The sequence below is a fragment of the Ranitomeya imitator genome, chromosome 2 (assembly GCF_032444005.1).
Source record: "Ranitomeya imitator isolate aRanImi1 chromosome 2, aRanImi1.pri, whole genome shotgun sequence".
Taxonomy (NCBI): domain Eukaryota; kingdom Metazoa; phylum Chordata; class Amphibia; order Anura; family Dendrobatidae; genus Ranitomeya; species Ranitomeya imitator.
In genome coordinates, this window is record NC_091283.1 from 652,456,382 (window position 1) to 652,469,261 (window position 12,880).

Here is a 12,880-nt window from a genome sequence, read left to right on the forward strand (position 1 = left end):
GGGGGTACTGTTGTGAATTCCGTTCTGGAGCTCCCTCCTGTGGTTGCTAATGGTATTTTTGTGAGTTCTGCTCTTGGGCTCCTTCTGGTGGTTTCGAGTGGAACTGCTGCTCCTTTAGGTAGCTGCAGCAGCTGCCTTCACTAATCGCCTTGCCTGGGTTTGTTATTTAAACCTGCTCTGCGCTTTAGTCCATGCCTGCTGTTAATGTTCTTGGTTGGATTTGGTTCTCTCCTTGGAATTTTAATATGGCCAGTCCTTGTCTGCAAAAGATAAGTTTTTGCTAGTTTTTGTTTGTCCATTTGTTTGGACTCTATTGCTTTGCAAATATGTCTCTTTTTGTCCAGCTTGTCACTATGTCTTATTCAGGCTAGCTGGAAGCTCTGGGAAAGCAGATTTGCCCCTTCACACCATGAGTCGGTGTGGAGTTCATTTTTGTAAACTCTGCGTGGATTTTGTAGTTTTTTATACTGACCGCACAGTATCCTTTTCTCTCTGTCTATCTAGTTTAGTATTGGCCTCCTTTGCTGAATTCTGATTTCATTTCTGTGTACGTCATTTCCCTCTCCATTCACAGTCAATATTTGTGGGGGGCTATCTTTCCTTTTGGGGGTTTTCTCTGAGGCAAGATAGCTTTCTATTTCCTTCTTTAGGGGTAGTTATTTCTTAGGCTGTGAAGAGGTGTCTAGGGAGAGTCAGGAACATCCCACGACTATTTCTAGTGTTGTTGTTAGGATTAGGGACTGCGGTCAGTAGAGATACCACCTTCTCAGAGCTCGCTCCATGTTGCGTTTTAGCCACCAGGTCATATCAGTGTGGCCTCTTAACCACCAGGTCATAACAGTTGCGGTCACATGACCGTGACGTCAAGGCAGATCCTTCTTGCGCAGGACCTGTGATGACGTCGCGGTCACATGACCGTGACGTCATGGCAGGTCCTTCTCCCATAGGATCCTTAGCACCGGAACCTGCCGGCGGACAGGACGCGACGTTGGAGGGTCAGAATAACTTCTTTTTTTTTAATTATTATTATTTGTAACATTTGATCGTTTTACTATTGATGCTGCATACGCATTCATAGTTTTGATGCCTTCAGTGTGAATGTACAATTTTCATAGTCTTGAAAAAACAGAAAAATCTTTAAATGAGAAGGTGTGTCCAAACTTTTGGTCTGTACTGTAGGTCATGGGGATCACATGGATATTGCTTGTGTACCTGTTCGATTAGCTGCAAAATGGCATTTCTAGCATTGTATGTTACATTGTTCACCGTGCAGCTTATATAACATGTTATCTTTGTCCAGCAAGTCATTATTAGGGCTCGTTCACACAATCATATTTTCGGTCCAATTGCTGTCAGTGACAAAAATGGACAGTATGTTATTCAATGGGACGGTGCAGATGACCGATTTTTTTTTTCACCAATCGAATTTGCGTGTGAAAAAAAAGAGATGAAACGCGCCCATTCAAGTCTATGGATGTTCAAAAAAAAAAATCAGACGCCATACAGAGCCTCAGTGTAGTGTCTGGTTTTTATGGGTACATTGCAATTCTGCAGCACAGGAAGCTGTAAATGGTCCTGTATATCATTAATAGCTGCTGTACAAAAACGGATTGTATACGGATGACAAGTGAGAAAAAAACGGTCCTTCTTTTTTTGTTAAAACTTTGAACCCCCCATAAAGTGACAATAAAGTTGGGAAAGTAGCTTGTTAGGTTACTTGTGTTTTCTTATTGTGTTTTGATGTTGTAGTTTTTACATCTTATTGGTGTGTCATGGTTTAAATAAAGCTGCTTTGTTTTTGATGCTTTCTGGTATTTGGCTGACAAAAGTTTATTGACACAGTCATGTGAAGATTACATGTGTTTTTGACTCATTTCCACAGCAGAAATGCACTAAAACACAAGTGCGTTTTTTACCAGTGGATTTTCCACATCTAATACAAGTCTATGGGAAAAACTGCACATTAAACTCAGGTACCCACAAGAGAAATTAAAGGGAACCTGTCACCAGTTTTGGCCAATGTGAAGTAAGGCCACCACCTTTCAGGGCTGATATAAAGCATTCTATAATGCTGTAGATAAGCCCTCAACCCGACCTGTAAGAGAAGAAAATTAACTTTTATTATATTCACCTTCGGTGTTGTCAGGTCCAAAGGGTGTTACAAGTCTTGGTTTGGTGCCTCCCATCTTCTTACAATCACCATCCTCCTGCTTTCTTCATGTGGATGACGCATCCCTGCATCATCCACACAGTCTCCTCGGCACAGCGCTCCTGTGCAGGCGTACTTCTCTGACTTGTTGAGGGCAGAGGAAAGTACTGCAGTGCGCAGGCGCTGGGATAGGTCAAAGAGCCCTAGCGCATGCGCACTTCAGTACTTTGCTCTGCCCTCAACAAGTCAGATAAGTACGCCTGCGCACATGAAGCAAGCAGGAGGACGGCGAGAAGATGGGAGGCACTGGACCAAGTCCTGAGACACCCCTCAGACCGGACTGTCCCACAGGTGAGTATAATAAAAGGTATTTTTCTTGTCTTACAGGTTGTGTTGGGGGCAGATATACAGTATTATAGAGTGCTGTATATCAGCCCCAAAAGATGGTGGCCGTATCTTGTATCGGCCTATCCTGGTGACAGGATCCCTTTAACATGTTCCGGATTTAAAACAAGCACCCAGGTGAGTTTACACTGAGTAAAATAAAAGCACAGTTGGCAGGAAGTTTCTATATATCCCATCCACTTTGTTGGAACAGTCATACACTTTTTTTGTGATGCCTGGGTCAAAAACTCATCTTGGGTACCCACCCTTAGGGCTCGCTCACATGAGCGTATAACACGACCGAGTGCCACCCGATGTTTTATGTTTTCGGCATGGGAAAAAAAATTGACAGCAGCTATGAGTGCATCCGATAATCAGACCATGTGCACCCATACAAGACTGCAGTCTGACATCCACTGACTCAGAAAATTAAGAAGATTGATAAATTAAAGGGGTTGTCCACTACTAGGACAAACCCCTCTTGATCAAAATGTTTCATCCCCTTAAAATAATAAAGCTTATACGCACCTCCCGTGCTGACGCCGTTCTTATGGTGTCAGCACTTTCGGTCCCGGAACTCCTGTGCGATTGTTTTGACACATGACCCTGGCAACCGCTCAGTGCTGGTGTCACTGTCTCTGCCTTCGGACAAATTGAACATGAAGAGGAAGTCTAAGAGGCTGTATAAGATCTGGCTTCCTCTTCATGCTGAGTTCGACAGGAGGAGAAGACAGTGACACCAGCGCTAATTGGGCGCGAGCGTCACGTGTCACAGCAAAACTCCGAGAGCCCCGGAAGAGCGACTGCTGACACCGCGGAGACAGCGCCGATACAGGAGGGAAGTATTAGCTTTTTTTATTTTTTCTGGGCCAAGCATTGGGTATGACAAGAAGTTGTCCAAGTAGTGGACAACTCATTTAAGTTATCCTGTTTCTCCACACCTGTGCTTTAATTATCGCATGCGAGAGAATCGATGATACTTGGCTCAAACTCTGACATCCATATGCCGTCTGTGTGTGATCCATGTGCTGTGAGAGCTCGTCAGCAGGATTTTGCCCTATAAACTAATGGCATTGCTATAATGATGCTTTGATGCTGATTAATATGATACCTGATATGAAAGGTATCCAGAATACTGACTATATGATGTTTTCAGAAAATTACATCTTGTGTGCTTCGGGGGCAGAACGTGGGGGCATGGTCTTGTTCTGACTCTCCACCCTCCATCAGCCTCCTGTTTCTTGTGCAGTGACCTGCCTACATTTAACCCCTTAATGACCGCCAATACGTCTTTTAACTGACCTGAGATATAAGAGAATAGCCTCCCCATACAGATGACAATCCAGCATCTGTCGGTTGTGCACTATAGCTGACAACTTGCTGTATCAGCCACGATCAGTATTTGCGCCTTCTAAATCTGTTTAACCCCTTAGATACTGCTGTCAATAGTGACTACATCATTATAAATGGTTAACAGAGTGTGGGGGCTTCTTCTTTATCCCAATTGGTGCCCTCAGATCATGATTTTGTGGTCCTGATGTTTGCGATGGCAATTCATGACCAAATAGCAGCCTTAGAGTCTGACGGCTGTAGTAATCTGTTTAGAAGTTAGCAACATTTAGGTGGTAAAAATACACATTTTAATTTCTGTCATGCCATTTTGCATTAATTCCTGTAAAGCACCTGAAGGGTTAATAAACTACCTGACAGCAGTTTTCAATATGTTTAGGGGTGCTGTTTTTAAAATGGTATCACGTTTGGGGGTTTCCCAATATATGGGACCCCTAAAGTCACTTTAAACATGGATAAGTCCCTAAAAAAATAAATGTGGTAAATTTCTTTGAAAAAATGAAAAATTGCTGCTACATTTTTAAACCTCCTAAAATGCTAACAAAATAAAATAACATTTTACAAATGGTGCTGATGTAAAGCCGACATGTGGGAAATGTTATTTATTAATGGTTTGCTGTTGTATGACTATCTGGATTAAAGGGATAATCATTCAAATTTAGAAAATTGCTAATTTTTTAACATTTTTCTCAAATTTTTTATATTTTTTATAAATAAACACAAAAAATGTTGAACTAAATTTACCATTATCATAAAGTATAATGTGTCACGAAAAAACAATCTCAAAATCACTGGGATTTGTTGAAGCGTTGCAGAGTTATTACCACATAAAGTGACACTGGTCAGATTTCAAAAATTTGGCTCGGTCACTAAGGGGTTAAAATTCTTTTCCATTCCATCATTGTGTGGGCAGTGGGAGATTGGGTCCTGTGTGCAGGACTTCAATAAAATGGCCACTGGAGGCAGCACCTGTCCAGATTGAGATTTCAGCTAATATATTCACCTTGTGCGTGAGATTTGGTCATAGACCAGAGTTTGGCATGTATCCCATAAATACAATGTTCATTTTGTAGAGAATCCTTTGCAGGCATTGATTGCCTGAAGTCTGGAAGCCATGGGTTTCACCAAACTTTGGGTTTCCTCCTTTGTGATATTTTGCCAGGTCTTTAGTCTGGCTGACTTCAGGTGCTGCATGTGGGTCTTTCTGCCTTAAGTTTTGCCTTAAGTATGTGAAATGCATGGTCAATGGGGTTGAGATCTGTTAATTGGGTCATTGTCAATCTGTATTGTGAAGGAGCATCCAAGCAACCATGCTGCATTTGGTTGAGTCTGAGAAGAAAGTATAGCTGAGAACACTTCAGAATTCATTCGACTAACATAGCATTGACAGGGTTTTTTAATCAGCCTGGGATTTAGAGCTGGGTGGGACTGGTTGTTAACATTATCCAATCCAGGCTTTGCTGCTCATTTAAAAAGGCAGTTGAGGAATATTCCTTTGTTAATCTAACATCAATTTAGCAGGTAAAAGGACAACTGGAGCTGATTCCAGGTGTGGTATTTGCATTTGGAAGCTGTTGCTGTGAACCCACAACATGCCACCAAAGGAGCTCTCAATGGAAAAGAAAAAGACCATCCTTAGGCTGAAGAGAAAAAAAAAGTCAATCCATCAGATAGCACAAATGTTTGAAGTGGCCATATCAACAGTTTGGTACTTTCTGTAATAAAGAGCACACTGGTGAGCTTAGGAACTCAAAAAGGCCTGAACGTCTATGACAGCAGTGGTGAATGAGCGCAGAATCCTTTCCAAGGTGAATAAAAACCCCTTTACAAAATCCACCCAAGTGAAGAACACTGTCCAGGATGTAGATGTTTCAGTATACTGTATACACTGGCGAGCAAAAGGGTAATATTATTTTGAACTTTTGATTTTCAGGCTCCATATCTCACCATCCACTACTGCTACGAATGTGAGACTGCAACCATTTTATAGACAAATCATCTTGGCTTTCTCATATCTAAATTTGACTTGCAACTATTTAGCATATGATTAGTTATGCAGTTTCTTGTCATGTCACTGCATTGTTACTGTTTTGCTCCTGGTGGTGGGAAAAGATTTTTCTCCCTGTACACTACAAAATACAACCTGTTCTCACATTCCATAATAGTGCAGTGTATTATTAGGTTGATTCCCAAGGAAAAGGCCACTGGTTCGAATCGAGGATCAGCCATGAAAAGATTTCCAAAGAAAAGAGAAACGGCATCATCGATAGTGGTCTCTTGGCCAAGAAAATTGCCAAACTTCATCATGTGAATGTCATGACAGTTGGAAGAATATGAAAAGAAGTCCGTCCATCCATTCAAAAGACAAGAGGTGGAAAGGCAAAATATTGGAGTCAATAAGTCAGCTCATCACAAGGTCTATCCATTCTGGCGCGATAAACACAGCAGTGGAGGTGGCTCGTTTGCTTCATATTTGTGAGATTACAAATGTCCATGCGAGCATCTAGTAATGCAAGTCACACAAGTCTGAAATGGTGGCTCGAAAAAAGATGAAGAAGCCTCGACTTCAAATATCATGAGCTCAAGTTTGCAAAAAAGTACAAAAAGTGGACAGTAGAAGTTTGGCAAAGGGTGATTTGGAGCGATGAGACAAGAGTCAATAGCATAGGCTCTAATGGATGCAAATGGGTCTGGAAGAAACAATGAGAAAAAGGGGCTTACCGATTGATAAATTGTAGGAACATTCAAGCTCAGTGGGGTTGTTTCACTGTCAAACTCGTTGGATACTTGACCAGAATCGATGGTTGTTTCAATGCTGAGCTATTTGTATCCTACAAAACATGTTGCTTCGTACACTTGAGTACTATGGGTATGAAAAGGATGATATAGTGTTCCAGCAGGACAACCACCAGAAGCATTTGTCGAGATTGTCAAAGAAATGGTTCAATGACAATGAAGTAAAGGTGCTGGATTGGCCCCCAACAGTCCCCAGACCAAAACCCGATTGAACCCTAGTGGGTAGATTTGAAGAAAAATCTGTATACATACCCAAGTGAGTCTACTAGTTTGTACCGATTTTGGGAACGTGTAGAACAAAACGTGTAGAACAGACCTGCAATCAGATTTTGGTCAAGACGTGTTTGAATCTGATTGAGAGCATGCCCAGAAGGATTCAGGTAGTGTTGAAAGCCAAAGATGGATTTTCAAAATAATAAAAATTAAAATGTTATAGTTTTGGAGAAAAACCAATGACATGACAAGAATCTATATATCTTATCATATGCTACATATTTCCAAGTCAAATTTATGTGTGAGATAGTCAAGATGATTGTCTATAAACTGATGGTAGTCTCATGTTGGAAGCAGTAGTGGATGGTGAGATATGGAGACTGAAAGTCAAAAGTTCAAAATATTATTACCCTTTGCTCGTCAGTGTGTAGAGACCAGGATCAACCCATTTCTGTTAGAAAATTTACAAAGTTTTCTCCTCATTCGAGGAGCCGTTCAATTTTCCTAGATACAATGTGTCCTTTTTGTTAATAAGGTCTTAAATATGTTTATATTTGCTGTCTCCCTGACCATTTTTTTTCCCAATTACCTACGTCAGATATGTTTTACATGAAGAATTAGGCTTCTTAGTTGTTATATTTTCTAGATCATCACATTAATAATGGTTCTCATATAATGTTTTCTGTTCTCTGCAGAGGTCATATTAAACTCCTTTGTTACTGCCAAGAACAGACCCATATCAGTCATGATGGAGAAAGATGATTGGCACATGACCGAGAGGTTATTAAACATCACACTAGAGATCATCTACCTTCTGACCGGAGAGGTGAGTCTCATAGCTGACAAATAGGTAAGACTAGAGGAGTGTGTTCTCAAATTTGAAGGTAAATTATCATTTTTTTTATAGGATTACACAGCTATGAAGAAGACATTAAGAGAACAAAAAACACCCTGTGTTTATCAAGGATGGAGCAAGACTCTGAGCCCCATTAAGAGCAATGAGCAGAAGATCCTAGATCTCACCAATAAGATCACTGAGCTGCTGACTGGAGAGGTGAGCGCCACTGGTATAATCAGTAAATGAGGTGCCTAATACAGTGTTTCCCACCCTGCATACGGTGTACTCAGCCTTACACCAGGACAAAATACAGGATAAAATAGTTCTAAGACAGCCATTGTCTCCAGCAGTGTTTTCCGGAACAGCACCAACCCTGATTTTATGTTGTGTCTGGTATTGCAACTCACCTCATTGAAGTCAGTGGAATTGAGCTGCAATGCCATGCACAACCATCAGCTGCGGAGGTTATGTTGTTCATAAAAGAAGGCAGACATGTTTTCTAATCCTGAGACCTCGTTAAAACCTGCCTCTTGGGTACCGTCCATGTTGTGCCTGTCCTTGGTTTTGCCTATTATCCCCTTCAAGACCAGGCAATATTGCGCTTTTTACATGTTCGTGTTTCCTACCCCTCCTTGTAACAAAATGCCTAATTTGATTTCCTTGGCTTGTGTTTAGGAGGTATCACCTCTCCCACCTCATGAACAAATGTCCTACTGTAGTATCCCTTTAATGTTGTGCCTTTTCCTTATTAATTTGTAATCCTGCCTGAAGAAGAAGCCACTGTGCTCTGAAAGCTTGCAAACATATACTATTTTCTGGTTAGCCAATAAAGGTATCACTCCGAGAATACTTTTTTCATTATTGGGCAGAAAAGTATTAACATCGATTTTTCTGGTCAACACAGTACCACATTATAATTTGTTATTGTACGTCATCTGCCATTCCTCCAAAAGCCTTTTTTTTTTGTTTTTTTGACAAATCACTATGATGGCTTTTTTTTTTTTAAATTCGTTTATTGATTTCAGGAAAGATCATACACATTTTGCTCGTATTCATCATTTTCCATTAATTACAGGAAATTACCATACATAGCCATGTATAAGATATTATAAAAATAATAAATTGTGCATGTTGATCATTAATGCCTTATTTTAAACTTTAACTGTAACTACATTAACTTCTAATAAAGTCTTTAATACAAACGTAGTGCCGCTTACAAAGAATATTTCTAAATACATCCCGCTCTGTTGGTAAATAATGTCTAGAGAGTCATACACCCTTTTCTTATGCGTATACTGAGTCCTTTTAACTTATACAGTGTGATAGGATGAATTCCATCTTCCCCATATCTTCTCAAATTTAGTTGGACAACCCCTATTTTGATAAAGCGTCCGCTCATACGGAATAATTGAATTTATTAAGTCAACCCATGCTCTAAGAGATGGACCAGAGCCTCCCATCCAACGCAGCGCCAACACCTTTCGTGCCATGAACAGTGACTCCCTCAGGAATATTCCTGTGTGGTGATCCCAAGCCTCCGCCTCCCATACTCCAAACAAACATACCAGTGGCTCAAGTGGAACAGGGATCGACACCAAAGATGTCAATAGTGCTGTCACTTCTCTCCAATATTGAAAAATAACAGGACACTTCCATATCATATGGATAAAATCTGCGTCACTAGAGTGACATCTCAAGCAGTCTGATGAATGAAGACGGCCCATTTTAAAAAGACGAGTCGGGGTCAAATAAGATTGATAGATTATATATAATTGGATCATCTTATTATTGATTGATGGGGAGACCTTAGTTGGAGATTCCAAGATTTCATCCCATTCTTCTCCTAGTGTATCCGGAAGAAGTCTCCCCCACTTTCCCTTAATTGAATCTGTAACAGATACTTCGCCTATGGATATTAGGTAGGTGTATAAAGAGGAAATGAGTCCCTGAGGGCCCTGTGAATTAAGAATTCCTATTAACGGCAGAGTTGAAATAGCTCGACCCACACCCGTATTTCGTACATGTGATTGGAAGGCAGATCTTAGTTGCAGGTAGCGGAAAAATTGAGACTTCGGTATATTATGAGTATTTTGTAATTGTTCAAAAGAAACAAAAACCCCCTGGCTATGTATATCGCTCACCGTAAGGACACCACACGATATCCAAAATTCAGTAGATGGGTGGCCCAATAATCCCGGAAAGTAACCATTATTCCATAACGGCATTTCGGCTGCTATATCTACATATTGTGTCACTTTTTTAATTTGTCTCCATACTGATCGTGCCAGGCGAAGCAAAGGAAGCAAACGAGGGACAGCAATTTTCTCCATCTCTAGAAAACCCAGCGGGCAATCAACTTTAGCTGAATGTAATATATGACTTTCAGAGTTGGGGAGAGACCTCCCGGGCATCCACTCACTTATCATTTTGGCCTGTCCAGCAAGGTAATACAGATAGAAGTCCGGCAAAGCCGCCCCGCCCCCCCGCTTAGGTCTCTGCAGGGTGGATAATTTAAGTTTAGGCCTAGCCTTCCCCCATATGAAGGATGTAGTAAGGGAGTTTAGGGTTGCAAAGAAAGATTTAGGTATTGAAACGGCACTATGTTGAAAACAATAGCTCAATTTTGGGAGTAAAATCATTTTGATCAGATTAATACGACCAGCCACCGATAGCGGGAGCTTATCCCAGGTAGCATATTTAAATTTAACCACGTCAATTAGTGGATATATATTGAGATGTAGATCAAGGTGACTGCGCTGAGTCATATGCATCCCGAGATACTTAAAATTGGAGACAATGGGCAATAGCGAGAGGGTTTCAAGGTTTGGCATTGGGGTATGGGAGAGAGGCATCAAAGCAGACTTATCCCAGTTTATATATAGGCCAGAGAACTTGCTAAATTTATCAATCATCGTTATTACTTTTGGTAATGTATCCTCCGTCTGGTCCATAAACACCACCATATCATCAGCATATAGACCTATAGTGTCCACCCGATCAGCAATATGTATCCCTTTAATATCTACAGAAGACCTCATCCGTATTGCCAAGGCTTCTATTGCCAAGGCAAATAAGGCTGGGGAGAGAGGGCATCCCTGGCGAGTTCCCCTATGCAAAGAAAATGGCGCAGACACAGAGCCGTTTACCACCATTCGCGCCCCCGGTTTCGCATATAGTGTACCTATCCCTCTCAGAAATTTATTCCCAAACCCATATTTCCGTAGACATGCAATTAAAAAAGACCACTCAAGGGAATCAAAAGCCTTGGCTGCGTCCAGCGAAGCCAATGCCCACTTATTGTCTGGTTCTAGTGTACTATATTGAATAACCGATTGCACCCGTCTGATATTAATAGAGGTGTTTTTCCCAGGCATAAAACCAGTTTGATCTGGGTGTATGAGATCCAATATGATCGTATTCAGTCTGGTAGCTAGAATTTTCGTAAAAATCTTATAGTCAACATTCACCAAAGAAATTGGTCTATATGATCCACAATCTAGAGGATCCTTCCCTTCCTTCCTGAGCACGACAATATTAGCATCATAAAATGTTTCAGGTACAGATTCACCCTCCCATATTCCCCTAAGTACCTTTAGCAATATAGGTGCCAATTTATCACGGTATTTCCTGTAAAATTCAATGGGGAACCCATCAGGTCCCGGGGCCTTCCCAGTAGCCATATCCGCCATTGCATGTTCTACCTCTTCCAGGGTGAATTCAGCCTCCATAAGGGCTCGTTGAGATGGGCTTAGTAAGGGGAATGTTATATCTGATAGATAATCCAAACATTCATCAATATCAAAACCACTTTTAGATTTGTATAATGAAATGTAATAATCGTAAAAGCTCTGAAGTATTTTATCAGTAGAGGATACCAACGAGCCATCAGACGCTCGGATCTGCAATATTGTGTTGGAGGTGTTATGTTGGCGCACCAAAAAGGCCAGGAGTGTACTGGCTTGATTGCCTAGCTCAAAATAGGACTGCCGAGTGAAAAATAGTTTGCGTTTTGACTTAGCGTCTGCATGTTGGGTATATAGTCTCTGGGAAGTAAGCCATTCAATTCTATTGCTGCTGGACTGATTAGCTATATAAGTGGCCTCTGAGTCTTTTAATCTTTGCTCTATCTCCTCATCCTCCCTCGCCGTTACCCTCTTGATGTAGGAAATAGTTGAGGACAAGCACCCTCTCAGGTATGCCTTCAGGGTATCCCAAAATAGACCAGAGTTTTGGAGTTCCGAATGTGTTAGAGTAAAATCATTCAACTGATCAACCGTCCTATCACTAGAGTCTATCAATTTCAACCAGAAGGGATTCAGTTTCCAGAACCCACCACTATTATCGGATTTCTCATATTTAAGTTTAAGAATAATTGGACTATGGTCTGAGATCCCCCGATTACCATGTTCAATGCTATCCACCCGTAATGCCAACTCACCCGACCCAAATATATAGTCTATTCTAGATAGAGATTGTCTAGTTGACGAGTGGCAGGTGTACCCTCTAACTTCCGGATGATTTATTCTCCATAAATCTAACCACCCGCTCCCGTTCATAAACAATGCTAATTGAGAGGGTTGTTGAGGTAAAGCGTCCCCTGATGTTACGTCATCCAGTCTCAATCTATCCATGGATTGATTCATAACTAAGTTAAAGTCCCCCATACAAATAACTTTGGCTTCCGGATATTTTAAGGAAAAGCCTAGAGCCATACGGAGGATTGACACATTGGCAGGAGGAGGATTATAGATGCACAATAACACATACTCTCGTGAATTAATAAATGCATGCACAAAAACGAAGCGGCCCTCTGGATCACGTCTCGCCTCCCTGGCCTCCCACCTGACCTCCTTGTGTATCAGTAGAGAAACCCCTCTAGAGTAGCTAGTGTGGAATGTGTGCAAGGACCATTGTACCCACGGTTTCTGCATACATCGAACTGTGTCCCTTGTTAAATGTGTCTCTATTAGTGCCACAACATGAGGGTGATATTTTTTTATCTGCGAGAATACCTTAATTTTCTTTCGTGGGGTCTTTATACCTCGTATGTTCCAGGTCATACATATAATTTCAGCCCCCATGTTCACTCTTAAAGGGAAAGTGAATGCATATCATTACTATTCGGGTGTAGTTCAGCGGCATCGCACAGA

At 41.2% G+C, this 12,880-nt stretch overlaps 1 protein-coding gene across 1 annotated transcript in view; it reads left to right on the forward strand.

Annotated features, from left to right (window-relative positions):
• The window catches only part of LOC138667100 (oocyte zinc finger protein XlCOF8.4-like), a 53,341-nt gene that overhangs the window by 12,894 nt on the left and 27,567 nt on the right, over positions 1-12,880 (forward strand). The window contains exons 2-3 of the mRNA XM_069755409.1: positions 7,588-7,718; positions 7,800-7,946. Of these exons, the coding sequence (XP_069611510.1) occupies positions 7,638-7,718; positions 7,800-7,946 (228 nt within the window). The 5' untranslated portion in view covers positions 7,588-7,637. The remainder of the gene's footprint in view (positions 1-7,587; positions 7,719-7,799; positions 7,947-12,880) is intronic.